General features: G+C 43.0%; 1 protein-coding gene across 4 annotated transcripts in view; it reads right to left on the bottom strand.

The window, feature by feature from the left end:
- The window catches only part of crybg1a (crystallin beta-gamma domain containing 1a), a 243,875-nt gene that overhangs the window by 146,167 nt on the left and 79,921 nt on the right, over positions 1–17,787 (bottom strand). For all 4 annotated transcript variants that reach the window (XM_072246122.1, XM_072246121.1, XM_072246123.1 and 1 more), the window contains exon 2: positions 14,403–14,568. In XM_072246122.1, the coding sequence (XP_072102223.1) occupies positions 14,403–14,568 (166 nt within the window). The remainder of the gene's footprint in view (positions 1–14,402; positions 14,569–17,787) is intronic.

Here is a 17,787-nt window from a genome sequence, read left to right as displayed (position 1 = left end):
CTGTGTTATAAACAAATGTAATGCTATTACCTTTACACCCCACATTTAAATTAATAACACATATCATACACAATATGGTTGATCTTTTTGATAAAATAATGGAGAACTGATAAACCGCTGTTTGGTGATCCAGGAGGAAGGGACATAAAAATGAAGGAAATGGGCAAAGCCTTTTTCTAAAAAGCAAGTGATTAAGTTTTGAAGTGGAGCTGGTTGAGATTCGCTGGGGTGACGGATTGGAGCTGCATCTTTACCGAAAGAGGTGTAAGGCTCTCCTTCTCTCTGCAGGTCACCCTTGGGCAAGGTGTGGCACCTGCTTAGCCCCATGATCAGGGTCATGTGAAGCCATGGGAGCTGGTGGTGGATGGTCGTATGAGCAGCCAGTGCACGTTACTAGTCCTGGTTATGCGACCACTGATGCCAGGCAGGCAACCTCCGAAGAGTATTGATAATGGATCAGGCTTGCCTGTCTTGTAAAGACACGGCCCAGTAAAAGAATTTCTGTAGAAAAATTTGCCAAGAACAGTCATGGTCATGTAAAGACCATAATTGCCCACGTCACATAACCAATGAATGAACAAACAAACAAACGAAGGATTCGTCAGGTTAAGTGGTGTGCTGTCTGGCATTTAGTTCATACTCCTGCATTACACAACTCTTTATGAACACAGCTATCTTTAAATGCGACATGAGCTTTTTGTCTCTCACACCCTTTTGGTCGGGAGTCCTATTCTCCTCCCACCATTTAGCAGTAAAATGTCCCTTCTGAGGCCTTCTACCAACTACTTTAAATCTATGCTGTTTGACTTCTGATCACTCCAGTAAGTGAAGGGCGTATTCAAATGATACTTTTGCTACAGGTAAAGTATTTTTTTAATCAAGCATACAAATTGATAATAATTTTCCAAACCTGTAACAGTTCATTCACTCCAGAAAACAACCTTTTTCATGAAAATATATCAATTACACCTTAAGCAGAAAACGATGCATATTCTATTCACACTTACAGTAATGTGCAAACGTCTTAGGTACAGATATATAAAGCTAGGGTGCCTAAGACCTTTGCACAGAACTGTAGCAATTTTGTGTATTGCACTGTACTGCTGCAGCAAAAAAAATTTCATGACATATGTGAGTGACGATAAACCTGATTCTGATATGGGTCTCTTTTGTGGACTGAGAGTGGGAAAGGAGCAGGGAGAGGGGAATCATGGTTGGGAAAAGGGGAAGGGAAAGGGGAGGGAGACATTCTGTAATGATCAATAAACCAATTGTTTGGAATCAAATTACCTTGTCTGGTGTTGTAGGGCTGGGTGTGTCTGCACCCGTGCCAAACATCCCCACCCTGACACTCTGTACCACACCCCTCCCGTGGCACTCCACCCTCACCATTACCAACATCCTTTGTTCCTGCCAGATTTACAAATTTGCTCTCCAGTCCACACTGACAAATACAGTACTGTGCAAAAGTCTTAGGCACTCTAGCTATATATATGGGCTTAAGACTTTGGCACAGCACTGTAAGTCTTATGCCTAGCTTCTTTTAAAGAAACTTAGTTTATCCAATCTTTCCTTATAGCCAGAGTATTCCAATGCTAGCCACATCTTTCCAAATCTCTCTGTACCCTAGAGTGTCAACACATATCCTCAAATGTACTCAGTAACCCAGTTTGAGGCTTAAATAGTACTGTATGCAAACCTATCATAACCTCACTGCTACCTTGGCTAACAACGAAAGCATTCCTTTGCCTGCGTAACCATTTCTTTTTAGCTATCCTGTTAATTCTTTGCCTTTCTCTTTGTTCCTGAACACCACTCATTTAGGATTTCAGAGGATGAGAGAAGATCTGATATAAACATATGAAATTATGAAAAGGATAGATAAAATAGAGGCAGCGAAGTTGTTTTCACTGGTAGGTGAGACTAGAACTAGGGACATAGCATCAAGATTCGGGGGTGTAGATTTAGGACGAAGATGAAGAGGAACTGCTTTTCTCAAAGAGTGGTGAGTCTGTGGAAATATATTTAAGACAAGGTTGGATAGATTTTTGCATAGTAGGGGAATTAAGGGTTATGAGGGAAAGGCAGGTAGGTAGAAATGAGTCAATGGTCAGATCAGCCATGATCTTATTGAAGGCAGAGCAGGCTTGATGGGCCAGATTGTCTACTCCTGCTCCTATTTCTTATGTTCTTATCTTCTTACTCACTTCCTCAAGAATTCAAACATCCGTGGAAGAAGTAACAAATATTTCAGGTCCAGGGCCCTATTTAACAGAGTGATTTTGGGACCTTGATGATGTCTGAAATCAATACATTGTCATTCTCTGATCTGCACTACAGTGTGCTATTGTCTGAAATGGGCTTCTTTGTCATCCCGTTGTTTGACTTGAATACACAAGAAATCTCCCATTTATTCTGCATTCATTCCTGCTGGAGTCATACATGTTCTCTCCTCCCTCCTTCCCTCCCTCTCTCTGTCTCCCTCCCTCCCCTCCCTCTCTCTCCCTCCCTCACTCTCTCTCCACTCTCTATCTTCCTCCTTCACTCTCTCTGCCCTCCTTCCCCCTCTTGTTCTCTCTCTCCCTCCCTCCTTCACTCTCTCTCCCCCTCTACACTCTCTCTCTCCCCCTCCTCCCCCTCTCCCCGTCTCACCTCTCCTCCTTCCCCCCTCTTTCTCTCTCTCCGTCCTCACTTCTATGTCTCCCTCTCTCCCGCTCCTTCTCACCGTCCCCCCTCCCTGACACAAGAATCTTCATGGGTAGTGCCACAATCTCAGATACACCCTGATCATATGTCAACTGAGGTCCATGCTCGTCAGGCCGCATTGGGTTACTGTAAGATGCCGACAGCAGAACGGGTGATGTTCACCTCATTATTTGTTTCCCTCTCCAGACAGCAAGCTTACAGTTGAATGTGATTCACTGTACACTGAAACTTACAAAATTGTAAAGGAATGATTAGTGTACAATTGTACTGTATTACACCCTCCATCACAAACATAAAATTGATGGGCAGGAAGTGACTTGCTGACACATCAAATTTCTCTTCTCCCAGCTAGGATCTCACCTAGACAGACTTTATTAAATACCACACCATTACATCCCTTCCCTCTTTTCCCTCCATCCTACTTCGTTGTCACAGTGTCCTTCTGCTAGAGGAAAAGAAGACAGAAAAACTGGAAAATCATTTATCAATCCCACCCTCACCTCAAAAGCAGTTGCAGAGTCCAGCTGGTGTTTTTACCTAGTTAAGAACTAATCCGAGCTCCCGTTTGGAGGGACGCTTAACTCACTTGAATTACATTAATTGGCTCGGGCTATTTTTGGGCAAAATCTCACACAGTACAGAAGAGCTGAAACAACCCAAATCAAACGAAAGCTGTCAGTAAACTTGTTTATAACTTTCAGACAAAGTAGCCTCATAACTAAAAAGTACTGCAATAATCCATTTTCCAAATCTGCACAAGGTGAGTGATCAGAGCCAATCTTGAGTCGTGCAGCAATGTCAATAAGCAAATGTCCTCCTGGAAGTTTTTACATATACTACAAATACATTTTTTATTAGGAGAGTTTTGTTCTTACCGGTCTCCACAGATCCTTGCTCGACTGAGGAAGCAGCTGCAGAAATCCAGTAGAATATGCAAACAGTATCACCTGGCGCATGAGTCATAACCACAATTAGCTGATAGGTTAATGGATACGTTGGGGCAGGGCTACCATACAGCAAACTAGGTGCCTTGTCTAAGCCTACCATGCTGTACAATGAGAAGGACATATACAGAAGCTAAAGGAAAAATAGTCAGCCGAGATAGAATAACAGACGAGACAGTGCAGATCCATGTCAAGTGATCCACAGGTGTTAATATTCTCTCTCTGTTTAAAAGCGCAAGTTTATGGTACTGATTGATAGATTTTATTCTATTATGCTGGAACTAAAGGACTGAAATTTATCTTGGCTGGTCGTGGAAAGTGAATCAGTTAGCCTATGCTCCGTTGGAAAAGAGAGGATTTGGCGGGGAACGCCATGACTCACCACTTCCTACTTTGTGCGACTAACCAAGATGAACATCACCCTGATTTTTATGAGTTGTTCCGGAGCTGACACACTGCTCAATGCATCTGCAGTTGCTCAAGCAACACTTCTGCGCCAAGTCTGCTCGTGCTCTGAAATGGACAGCTGCAGCACTTGCATGCAGTCATTTCATCAACGGTGTAGGAGCGCTGTATGTCCTCTATCTGCTTTGTATTCTGTCTTGTTTATTACAGCACCTAGGCACGTTAGTGGGGGCGTGGTGAGAGCAAAAGCTCCTTGTTTATTTTGTGGCCGTTCGTAGCTTGGGCCGGCGGAGGCCATATCTTTGCTGACCACTTCATATTGGTGAGATAACAACTAACATTGCTGAGATAACGTTCAATAATGCTTAATTGTACATTTGCTAATTGCTAATAAAGGATCAAAATAAGGATTTCAACTCTTTGGAACAGTGATTTCATTGGAATTGAGGGTGTGACATCCAAGTATAACAACCCGATGGCAGTCGCAGGCCAACTGCAATTGTTTTGATTTTGGATTCGTTTTTGCCACTACAAATGGCATGTTCTGGGTGCATTTACTCAAGGGTTTGGCTACACTTCACTGCAAGAGTTGTCCTCAATAATGACAAATCCTGGGTCATTATTGCAACTTGCCTTCCTATATTACCATATAACCATATAACAATTACAGCACGGAAGCAGGCCATCTCAGCCCTTCTAGTCCGTGCCGAACGCTTACTCTCACCTAGTCCCATCTACCTGCACTCAGCCCATAACCCTCCAATTCCTTTCCTGTCCATATATCTATCACTTCTACTGGAAGCTCGTTCCACACAGCTACCACTCTCTGAGTAAAGAAGTTCCCCCTCGTGTTACCCCTAAACTTTTGCCCCTTAACTCTCAACTCATGTCCTCTTGTTTGAATCTCCCCTACTCTCAATGGAAAAAGCCTATCCACGTTAACTCTATCTATCCCCCTCATAATTTTAAATACCTCTATCAAGTCCCCCCCTCAACCTTCTACGCTCCAGAGAATAAAGACCTAACTTGTTCAACCTTTCTCTGTAACTTAGGTGCTGAAACCCAGGTAACATTCCAGTAAATCTCCTCTGTACTCTCTCTGTTCTCTCTATCCTCCAAATATTCCTTTACTATTTTTAAAAGACGGCCCTCTCTTTGACCCTGCAAACAAAATAGCGCAAGGCCACTCCAGAGCGGCAGTTCTCCAGCTCGCTAGAGTAGTCCGTCCTGTCATTCATGAAGCAACCATCTGCTTAACCTGAGATCGCCACAATGTAGGGATTGTGATGGCTAAATAAAGCACAACAAATGTGATTTCCTCAGTGGATACTTACTTACTGCCGTATGCCACTGGCGTTTAGGGCACCAGTGAGGATCTTCCATCTCTGTGCAGAAGGATTCTTTCCTGCTGTCTCCATATCGATTTTTTTGAGCAGTCAGGGATGTCAGCCCTGAGCTGAACCTCCGAACCTGGAGGACCAGTGGACCAAGCTTAGTCCGGCCTCTACCCTTTGACCCTTTTGGCATGGGCGACTCTACCAGGAGCAAATGCTGAAGGCCCGGACTCCAGCCAACATAGCTCTCCAGGTCATTGAGTCAAGCAAGCCCCCAAACCCTGCAACGAGGCTGTGGTCCTCTTGGAGGATCAGTGGGATAGTTGCCATGTAACTGAGCAGATGGAGTGGGGGGGGGGGGGATGGAGAAAGAGACTGAGTAAATAGCAGCCAAGACATTAATACCAGGAGGCTTCAGGCCCACTTCTATCTGATACTGTGTCACCTGGCTTGGAAGTGGAATAACAATAGCTGCTCGGGAGATTCTGTTACAACAAGTTGCCAGGGATGGAGAGGGTTACGATCACGGGGAGGAGTGATCTCCCTGAGGGTATTTAGTCCATGGCACTCAATGGGAGAGGTGCCAACAAACAGTGGCTCAGGGCCGGTCAAGGTCTTGCCGACGTACAGTGTAATCTTTATCACAGTGAGAGTCAATACTGTCAGCAGAGGAGCGCTAGAGCACACAACAGCACTGGCAGAATACCAACAGGAAGGTGCAGCGTAACACAGTGGGCAGAAGAGATTAGGTTTAGGTAAGGTAACTACTACTTGAAGCACATTTCCGACGTACGCATCTGCAATTGTGATACAGTACTGGGTTAACCGATTATGTAGATTCCACCATTATTACAAGTCCAACAGTGAACATCAAAATAAATAAATTCTCCTCAGATAATGCAGCAAACCAGTCCCAGCATGAACCAGCACGTGAATGTTTTGTTTTCGTTGTGGGTAAACGTAACCCAAAAAGCGCGCAGCTTCCCTGTCTGTCAGTGTATGTTAATTCATGTTTATCTTTACAGCGGTGTTGGGATGAAAGATTTTGAGAAACTATTTCACTTTCTTTGTTTCCGCTTCCCTCACCTACTAAAACTCCAGGTGTTATTATCCTGCTACATTGCCCCATAGTGGATGCTCTCTACCTTACCCTTCCCTCACGTTAGCATATTATGTTCCTTGTCACTTCCTTTGGAATTAATCTTCTTTCACTCTCTCCTCCGTTACCCCTTTTTGCTTCCTTTAGGCGGGGGCTGATGGAAGGTATGGTGCAGCGTTGCAAGGCAAGGAGCTGCCAGCCACCACTGGCTCTGTTTAGATTTGGAGTCAGAGGGAGAGATACGGCACCAAGCAAGGTGCTGCAGCATAGCAGGACCACGGCAACCATGAAGCACCCACTTACACTCATCTTGTGTTAATAGATGATATATTTTTCACCATCACCATTCCCAATCCCTTATTCAGACACATCCTCTAACATTCTACCTTTCCAGTGATGCGTTTCTCTTCTAATAACAGACCCACTACTTCTTCCTGCCACCCCACCCCCAGCACATAACTCCTTCAATTATATATTATACTGAAGGTGACCATTCATCCAAGTATGTACAACCAGGACCCTGGCAGAGACACTTAAATCATCTTTAGTGACAGGGGAGGTACTAGAGGACTGGAGGATAGCCAATGTTGATCCACTGTTTAAAAAAGGCTCTAAATATTAACCAGGAAATTATAGGCCGATGAGTCTGATATCAGTTGTCGGAAAGTTATTGGAAGGTATTCAAAGGGAGCAGATATAGAAGTATTTGGATAGACAGAGACTTATTATGGGTAGTCAGCATGGCTTCATGCATTGTAGATCATGTATAACCAATCTTGTTTTTGAAAGTTATCAGGAAAGTGGATGAAGGCAAAGAAGTGGATGGTGTCTATATGGACTTTAGTGATGCATTTGACAAGGTCCAGTATGGGAGGCTGGTCAGGAAGGTTCAGTTGCTCAAAATTCAAGGTAAGGTAGTAAATTGTATTAGATATTGTTTTTGTGGGAGAAGCCAGTGAATGGTAGTAGAGGGTTGCCTCTCTGACTGGAGGCCTATGACAAATGGTGTGCCACACTGATTGGCACTGGGTCCTTTGTTGTTTGTCATCCGTATCAATGATCTGGGTGATAATGTGGTTAAAACTGGATCAGCAAACTTGTGGCTGACACCAGGATTGGGGGTGTAGTGGACAGTGAGGAAGGCTATCATGGTTTGCAGAGGGATCTGTATCAGCTGCAAAAAACCGGCTGAAAAATGGCAGATGGAACTTTACACAGACAAGTGTGGGTTTTGCATTTCGGTAGGGCCAACCAGGGTAGGTCTCATACAGTGAACGGTAGGGCACTGAGGAGTGTGGTAGAACAAAGGTATCTGGGGGTACAGGTACATAGTTTGCTGAAAGTGGCATCACAGGTAGTTAGGGTTGCAAAGAAAACTTCTGGCACATTGGCCTTCATAAATCAATGTATTGAATACAAGAGATGGGATGTTATGTTGAAGATGTACAAGATGTTGTTGAGGCCTAATTTGGAGTATTGTGTGCAGTTTCAGTCACCTACCTAGAGGAAAAATGTAGACAAGGTTGGAAGAGTACAGAAAAAATTTACAAGGATGTTACCAGTTCTGGAAGACTTGAGTTATAAGGAAAGATTGAATAGGTTAGGCCTGTATGCTTTAGAACATAGAAGATTGAGAGGAGATTTGATAGAGGTATACAAAATTATGAGGGGTATGGATACGGTAAATGCAAGTAGGCTTTTTCCTCCGAGGTTGGGTGAGATTATAATCTGAGGTCATGGGTTAAGGGTGAAAGGTGAGAAATTTAAGAGAACATGAGGGGAAACTTCTTCACCCAGAGGGTCATTAGAGTATGGAATAAACTGCGAGCACAAGTGGTGCATGCAGACTTGATTTCAACATTTAAGAGAAGTTTGGATAGGTACATGGATGCTAGGAATATGGAGGGCTATGGTCCCGGTGCAGGCTGATGGGAGGATGGTTTTGCCATGGACTAGATGGACTGAAGGACCTGCTTCTGTCATGTACTTCTCCATAACTATCTCAGATACTGATTGACCAACTCGCAACCTGTTTTCTTCCTTCCTCTCTAAGAATGGGTGGTCTTCAGGCGTTGTTAACCTTTGCTGATTTCTCTTCCTAGCCTCGGTCCTCTCTTACTTTGCCGACATTCAGAATTCAAGTTGTTTTAAAGAAACTTTACTAGGATGACAGAAAGAACGTTCTAAGTTCCATTCAATGGAACTGCATCATACTCAATGTCTGCATCCATCTCATGGACGTTAGAAATTATATCTTTCAGATCTAAAGTTGACCTAACTAGAATTGATGAGTCAATGAGTCAACTTAACTGACTTTAAAATTCAACTGCAAATTTTTTAAACCAAAATTAACGCGCAGATTCTTTTGAATCTTAACAGGTGCAACACATAGTGACCGATTGCAACACTAAAGCGGTGCACAGAATCTGGTGACTTTACTACCTGGCTCCTCTCCTCTTGGTGTGTAGCCATTCCACTTCAAGAGGCATGACTTAATATTCAATGGAAGTAAAACGCAAAATGTTTGTGGATGCCTACGGTGCACAAGTATAGTAATGTTCTTTGACCTTGAAGAACAAGAGCAGACATCTTAGTTTTTTAGGTAAAGGTTATAGATAAATGGATAGATACTTTATTGATCCCAGAGGAAATTACAGTGTCACAGTTGCATTATGAGTGCACAGATATATAAATATTAGAAGAGAAGTAAGAAAGAATAAAAAACAAGTTATCTCAAACAGTCTAACAGGAGACAGGGAGGTCATCACTTCCCAGGCTATAGGTGACTTATTATAGAGCCTATTAGCTGAGGGTGAGAATGATCTCATACAGTGTTCTTTGGAGCAGTGCCGTTGTCTTAGTCCAGCGGTCCCCAACCACCGGGCCGCAGAGCATGCGCTACCGGGCCGCGAGGAAACGATATGATTTGGCGATATGAGTCAGCTGCACCTTTCCTCATTCCCTGTCACGCCCACTGTTGAGTCATTATGCATGCGAGGTCATTGCCCGCGCGTCATCCATGTTAGCGCGGGAAGAAGATCAACTCCTCGAGCTTCCAAATGACGGCGGGCTGAGAAGTATGTTTGACATCTCTGCCAGCATTCCGGATCAAAGTCAAGGCTAAGTATCCTGAGATAGCCACGAAAGAACTGAAAACGTTGCTTCCATTTCTAACATATCTCTGCAATGGATGCAATGAGAACTAAATTGTGGAATAGACTGGACATAAGGAACCCCGTTCGAGTATCGCTGTCTCCCATCACCCCTCGATGGCACCATCTTGTTGCAGGGAAATAAGCCCAGGGCTCCCACTGATTCAGCGATACTGGTGCGTTGCAATGATTTTATATGTTCACACGAGGAAAATATGTGCTGCGTGTTTAATACCCAAACGATACTTAAAATGTTATGATACCATTGACTTATATAACTATATAACAATTACAGCACGGAAACAGGCCATCTCTGCCCTTCTAGTCCGTGCTGAACGCTACTCTCACCTAGTCCCACCAACCTGCACTCAGCCCATAACCCTCCATTCCTTTCCTGTCCATATACCTATCCAATTTTTCTTTAAATGATAATATCGAACCTGCCTCTACCACTTCTACTGGAAGTTCGTTCAACATTTACTTCAAGCTCCCCTGATAATTGACTTATCACTATATTCATGCAAGGAAAATATGCGCTGTGTGTTTAATATTAAATTCGTTAGATAAACCCTTTTAGAAACGAAATTGAGTGTATTAGCTAATTATCTATATTCCGGTCATGATTAACACCCACCCCCCGAACAGAATCGCCAAAAACGATTTGTAGAAAAAAATCATACACGCGCCCGCAAGTTACGCATGCGCACTGGTGCCCACGCAAGGCTTCATGGTCATTGTAGTCTTTCTCAGGGAAACCCAACGTATTTGACTGCTACTCTTGTCCACTAACAACCCTTACCCCTGTCCCCCCCCCCCCCCCACCCGGGTCGACCAGTCCACAAGGATATTGACAATATGAAACCAGGCTGCAGTGCGAAAAAGGTTGGGGACCCCTGTCTTAGTCTATTATTAAAGGCGCACCTCTGTTCAATCAAGATGGCATGCAGAGGGTGAGAAACATAGTCCAGAATTCCCAGGATTTTCCATAAGGCCTTTTGAATCTAGTGTTGGGCACGTGGCCAAGTGGTTAAGGCGTTCGTCTAGTTATCTCAAGATCGCTAGTTTGAGCCTCAGCTGTGGCAGCGTGTTTGTGCCCTTGAGCAAGGCACTTAATCACACATTGCTCTAGTCTGTGCAAGGAGTGGCGCCCCACACAGACTTCCAATCTCTTCCTTGTAAGGCATGAAAATGCCTGACGCAGGCCTCTCATGGTCTGAGTCGACGTTCCCTCCCCTTCCCTCCCCCTTTTGTTCTACCACAGTCTCCAGTGGGTTCAGTTTGACTCCTATAACAGAGCCAGCCTTTCTTATCAGTTTATTGAGCCTATTGGCATCACCTGTGTTGAGGCCATTGCCCCAACACAACACAGCACAGAAGATTGTACTGGCGACAACAGACTGGTAGAGCATGTGAAGGAGAGGCATATATTCTCCAAAGGACCTCAGACTCCTCAAGAAGTAGAGGTGACTCTGGCCCTTCTTGTAAACAGCCTCTGTGTTGGTGCTCCACTCAAGTCTTTCATCCAGGTCTTCACCACATCCATGTCCTCACCATCAATAGTAACAGGGAAGAGTGCAGGCTTAATCTTCTTAAAGTCCATCACCATCTCCTTTGTAGTAAGGAGTTGGTGAGGTATCTTTCTGTGAAGAGCGGAGCAGGCTCATTCTGTGTTGTAAATATCCAGTATTGATTGCACAAATGAGCCGTGTTTAGTGTTGGAGACAGAAAAGACTGCAGTTGTTGGAAACTAGAGCCAAACACAATCTGCTGGAGGAAGTCAGCAATGAGTGGACAATGTTTCAAGCTGAGACCTTCCATCTAGATTGTTTAGCAATGTGTAGATTATGCTTGCTGAAATCCCATCAATATTGAAAACTGAGTCCCAACTCAGCCACAGAGGATTTTAAATTAATATTATCTCAAAAAATAAAATTGCCATTCGTAATTTTCAAAATTAAGGAAAATTGTTGAGTGAAAAATGGATGCAACCAGAAGACCTTATTCCAACAATACCGTTGACCGAATGGTACTGGTATATGCTGGAAATTAGGTTTGATGTCTATTGGTCAAATTGATGAAATAAGAAACATCAAGGAACTCAGTTCACCAGATAAATATCATCAGACTCAAATGATATATGAAACTGTCCAGATTGTTTAGAAAGTCTTTCAACACTTATTTCAATATTAGAAATTTGAAAGGAAAGATGCCATGATAAAAACAATTAATTTTAGAGTGGTTTGTTGAAACATTTTCGGTCAGTGGGGTAATCCCAAGGTGAAAGATGCTCAGAATGAAAAACTAGTTGTTGAATATGACATGCACTTTGACACAGAAGTGTGACTATTTGATGTTATACTTCTCCATAGCAACATAACTTCAGTGAATTATGGGTACAATTTGATATCATACCTCTCCATGGCAACATCATCTCGGTGAATTATGGGTACTATTTATATTATACCTCTCCATAGTAACATCATCTCAGTGAATTATGGGTACTATTTGATATTATACATTACATATGCAATAAATAACAGAATACTCAAATATTCAGCAGCATCTGGTACAGAGAAACTGCAGTAACATTTTGGGTTTGTGACCTTGCACGATAACAGTATTCAAAGCTTGAATAGCTCTGATTAGCAGTTGTTACTTGCCCGTTGCTCTGAGAAAGGGTCATAGACTGAATCAGGAAACTGTTTTCTTCTCCACAGATGCCGTCTAACCTGCTAAACATTCCCCACTTTTCTTTCAGCTTTTCAGCAGCTGCAGTGTTTTGTCACAAGCATCCTAGTCATTTTAGAAACATATCCAGCTAACCACATTGCTCAAAGGCAGCCTCTACAATAAACTAAACATGCTTATGCCATCTTGGCACAATCTGATGGAAAATTACAGATGCCCAATGGAAACAAATACAATATAAAAAACACGGCATGAATATCATTCAGGAAACACAAGTGATTAGTGTATCAACAGGCAAGTCACTATTGCATTGTGTAGTTTATGGGTAATATATAATAACAATAATAATAATTCATTGTTATAAAATTGGTGAACAGATGGGAAAGCAATCAGGAGAAAAAAAGAATAAATGTCTCTTTCTCTGATTGTTGCACTGTGATTAGTGGGAAACTGCAGGGATTGTGCTTGGGACCAGAACAGTGATTTGGCTGAGTGGACCAACTGTTATATACAGTATCTGTGTTTGCCGATGGTACAAAACCAGGAGGACTGTGAATAAAGGGTGGTGGGGTGGTGAAGTGGGGGATGGGGAGATGTAAAGTGCTTTCGGGGGAATGGACACGCACAGTGTTATAAATAATCCACATTGGTGTACAGAAATGCAGGCAATTTTTTTAAAATAGTGACAGGGCAATTATGAAGGCAAATGAGACAAATGGTATACTGGTCTTTAAGAGTCAAATATTCATAGAGCATCCTGCATAGAAACAGGCCCTATGAGCCATCTACTCCATGCTAACCACTTACTCTAATCCTGTGTTAATCCCATTTTTTATTCCCACTTTTTTATCAATTTACACCCCTTCCCCTTCCAGAGTCAACTACTATACACTGGGCAAAATTTTCAGTAGACTGCATTACAAGAGGATTTGAATACAAGAATACGGATGTCTTAAACTAATTCTATAGACACTAAGTGATACCGAAACCATTATAGTCTATCTTTTGTTGATTTTTTTTTACTTTAAAAAGCATAAACATATCATAGGGGGACTGACACAAGGATGTACCAATTTCGTTCCAAGAAGGGTAGGTCTGATGTCTGATAAGAGATGAAGTCAGCTAGGTACCTGTGCTGTAGAGTTCAGCAGAACGACAGGTGAATAAAATTCACACAAGGTGGGTACTTCACTTGGGCTGAGATGTGTGGAACTAAGGTTCACAGATTTAAAGAGCATATTTAGGACTGAGATGAGGAAAAATGTATTCACTCAGATTGAGTTGAATCTTTTCATTCCTCCACCCTGGAGGTGCAGTCATTGAGTTTATTCAAGATAGATGAAGGATTTCTGGATAATGTGAGAACTAGGGATACAAGGAAAATTCATGACAATTGAGCTGAGGAAAAGGATTGGCCTCAACAACCCATCACAGTTCTTTATCTTATATTTGTGAAAGCACTTCTATCTAGGATAAGCGAAGTAAATAATATAGACCGCAGGACAACTGAGGTATCGTATAAGATCTAGTAGCAGAATTAGGCCATTCAGCCCCTCAAGTCTGCTGATTTATTATCCCTCTCAACCCCATTCTCCTGCCCTCACCCCGTAACCCTTCATGCCCTGATTAATCAAGAACCTATCAACCTCTACCTTAAACATACCCAATGACTTGGCCTGCACAGCCGTCTGCGGCAATGAATTCCACAGATTCACCACCCTCTGGCAAATTTCTCCTCACCTCTGTTCTAAATGGACGTCCCTCAATTCTGAGGGTAGACCTTCTGCTCCTAGACTGCTCCACTGTAGGAAACATCCTCTCCACATCCATTCTAACCAGATCTTTCAATATTCAATTGATTTCAATTAAGATTCCACTCCCCCCACCCCCATTCTTCTAAACTCCAGTGAGTCCAGACCCAGGGCCATCACAGGAAAAGAAAATGCTAATGTATGCATCTCATGTTTCTCTCTTGAAGATTTTGGCAGGTTAAATTAATGGTATTTTATTACAATCGTGAAGAGAACAAACAAACATTTGTATTCAATACTGAACATGATGTTATTTTCCTTACCTTGCTAGATTTTCCAGTTGGGCTTTTGGGGCTTTTGGGGCTTTTTGGACTTTTGGGTTCCAGCTTTGTGCTCCGAATAGTGTCTGCTACCTGTTCATTGTTGTACACCACTTTAGAGTCCCGTGTGACCTGTTCATCTTGATTGCAATCATCGGTTTGGACAGACCTGTAGCAGAGTAATAATATTGTTCCAAATCAAATGCTTGAGCCAAATACCCTTCAATGCTTCCTACGAAGATGCTACGGCAACTACGAAAGTGACATACTGACCATTGCAATTCCAACAGCAGGCTTACCTTATGAATGCGCTCAGTTCATTGTTTATGAGTAGTTTGTTGTTTCTGCTTTATTATTAGTGGCAGGGTGTTTAAGTAACTAAATCATGCTGCAGTTATATAAAACTTTCGTCATACCATACTTGGAGTATTGAGTGTAGTTCTGGTCGCCCCGTTATAGGAAAGATGTGGAGATCGTGGAAAAGATGCAGACAAGGTTTACCTAGATCAGCAGTGGCCAACCTTTTACATTCCATGCATCAATCTTTTCGTGCACGAGTTCAGATGCACCATACAACTCTTGTACCCCCATTCAATTCTTGTAAATATAGGTTAACCCTTTTCCTTTCCGTGCGTAAAAAAATCGCATCTGAACTTGTGCATGATAAAATTGACGCATGGAATGTAAAAGTTTGGCCACCCTGACCTAGATGTTGCCTGCATCAGCGGGTATGAGCTCTGATGGACAAAATTGGGCTGTTCCCCTTTGACTGTTGATAACTTTAAGGAGGGATGTGATGGATAGGTTTTAAAAAATTATAGGAGGTATAGATAGAGCAGACAGTAAAAAAAAAATGTTCCCCAGGATAGAAATGTTGAACTCCACTGGATGTGCTTTTAATACTTGGGGGGGGGGGGGGGGGGAGAGCTTAAAAGCAATCTGAGGGGCACTTTTTTTTTTTGCGGAGAGTGGTTGGTTGTCTGGATTGTTTTTCCAGAGGTAGCAGTGGAATCAAGCAGTTTAGAGAAATTTAGATAGACACATGAATATAAAGGGAATGGAGGGATGTGGGTGATAAATGGGACCATAAATCAGCATCAAGACTGGCACAATATTGTGGGCCAAGTGGCCTGCCTGATGCTGTACTGTTCCATGTTCCCTGTCTGATTCCATAACCTTTATTGTTTCCTGTTGAATTTTGTCACAGCAAGGCCAGATAAGGCTGTTTCCTCATCGGCTGATAAGATGCAAATAAAACACTGTTGAACAAAGTCCACGCCGGCATTGTACAAGCTGGATGGGATATTTTGCAAGTTTTAATACATATCCTCACGGGTACATTGACAGTTCATGAAAGCAATGAAGACTCAGCAAAGTTCTAAGCACAACATTGAGTGCTTTGGACTGAGAAGGGTCTCCAAGATAAGATGATAAAGCAGCAGAGGACAGGCTTTTTAATGGGACCAGCTGGTGAGGCTGAGTAGACCCCCTGGGCTTCTTACTTTGGGACAACTGTGCACCATACAAGTACTGCAGAAAAGTTTGAAGTTCAGTCACTTGATCTTCAAAATTACTCACACCACTTCTAAGTACATTTTGTGGATGTGTGGATGTAATTTACCAAACCACACAAAGCAGCACACCTCGGCTGTGAAGAAGTCTGATCCTGGAGTTCAGCTGTGACTCAGTGAATAAGCACAAAGGCTCAATGCATCAGGCTGAAGTGGACAACACTGCAGAAACGGGAGATCTGAAATACTCTTGGAAAATACCCACAAACAAGAGCTCATGTTTCAGATTAGGCAACATCCAGTTGACCCGAAACATCAACTCTGGCCTTTTTCTCCATCCACGGTGCCTGACTTGCTGGATATCAAGAAAGGTTTTATTTCAATCTGTTGTCTCGCCTGTGTAAAGCAAACATTGGAACCACACTTGCATGCAAGAGATGGAGCCTTGTTAGGTTAACAGTCTGAATTTCTGGTTATAGCACAATTCAAGAAGAGACAATCTCGCTACTCTGCCAATTGTCGATGACTGCTCTCTCTCTCTCACCAATGCATTAACTCTACTCATTGTCCTGAGGAGAAAGCAGTCCTAATGTTGTTGTAGCAAAATGTTATCTTTATTTTATTAAGGCTGCTTTCATTTGTAATTCTCCAACCTGATTAAACACAGAGAAAGAGACTTTACACACTCAGGCAGATTATATTTACAGAGTCTGCGATGTTGTGAAAGACCTGGCTTACAGTAAGTGTCAAAGCACTCATGTCCTCTCAAGTCAGAACGTGATGAATTCACCCCCACCCATGGATTTCAGTGCCCTCCACATCTCATTTCTTGGTGAGCCTGCCCTCACCTGTCAACTGCAGCTGCAGCTGCAGAATTTATCACCATGGATTTTCTTCCAGTCTCTCAGTGCCACCTCTGGAATTCTGAAAAGATCTAGCCTTGGCTCCCCTCAATCTCTCATCAGCTTCTCGCTATACCATCCTTTTTTACTTCGGCTCAACTTGTCACCACTTCTTCCTGGCTCCTCTGTGAAGCCAGGCTGTCTCGTCTGATAACCATTACTGGAAGAGCAGGAATTTGCTCCATTTTGATATAGGACAGAACAAAGCCGTTGAGTCCCCGCTACAAGTTCCATTCTTTGCGCCTGGCTGAACCAGATTGCTCACAATCTTGCTGTTGTAATTGTGCCTGAGCTGAGTTGTCAGCTTGAAATCTTCTACAAATTCCGTCTGCAAGCCCATGTCATATTTGACCCCACAGTTTCAACTATACATCGGCACCTTCATCAAGACTGTCTACTGCCCCTGACAATGTTATCCAGCACTGCCCCTCTGAAATCTCTTTCCCATACCATGTCCAGACTTCAGTTTCAGGACGGCTCCCCACCTTTGTTTGACTTCCTGCATGGCTGACTTCCTCGTTAAACACCATGAAAGCAAGCATGTCATACACCTTGACCACTTTATCCACTCTTGCATAGCCACTTTCAGTGAAATATGGGCCTGGACCCCAAGATCCCTCTGTACCTCAATGCTATTTAAGGGGACTATCATCACCTGTAAAATTTTCCCTTCCATTTCGACATCGCAAATTGCAAAACCCCTCCTCCTTACCCTTCTTCCATAGTCCACTGTCCGCTCCTATTAGATTCCCATACCTTCAACCCTCTACCTCTCCCACCTATCACCTCTCAGCTTCTTCCCTCCCTCCCCACTTCCCCCTTACTTGGCTGTACTTATCACCTGCTAACTTGTACTCTTTTCCCTCCCCCCACCACCTTATTCTGGCTTCTACCCCCTTCCGTTGCAGTCTTGATAAAGGGCCTTGCTCTGAAATGTCGACTGTTTATTCCCCTCCTTAGCACTTTTTCCATCTT

The sequence above is a fragment of the Mobula birostris genome, chromosome 2 (assembly GCF_030028105.1).
Source record: "Mobula birostris isolate sMobBir1 chromosome 2, sMobBir1.hap1, whole genome shotgun sequence".
In the NCBI taxonomy this organism is placed as follows: Eukaryota; Metazoa; Chordata; class Chondrichthyes; order Myliobatiformes; family Myliobatidae; genus Mobula; species Mobula birostris.
The sequence above is the reverse complement of the archived record's forward strand: the minus strand, read 5'-3'. Positions and strand labels throughout refer to the sequence as shown.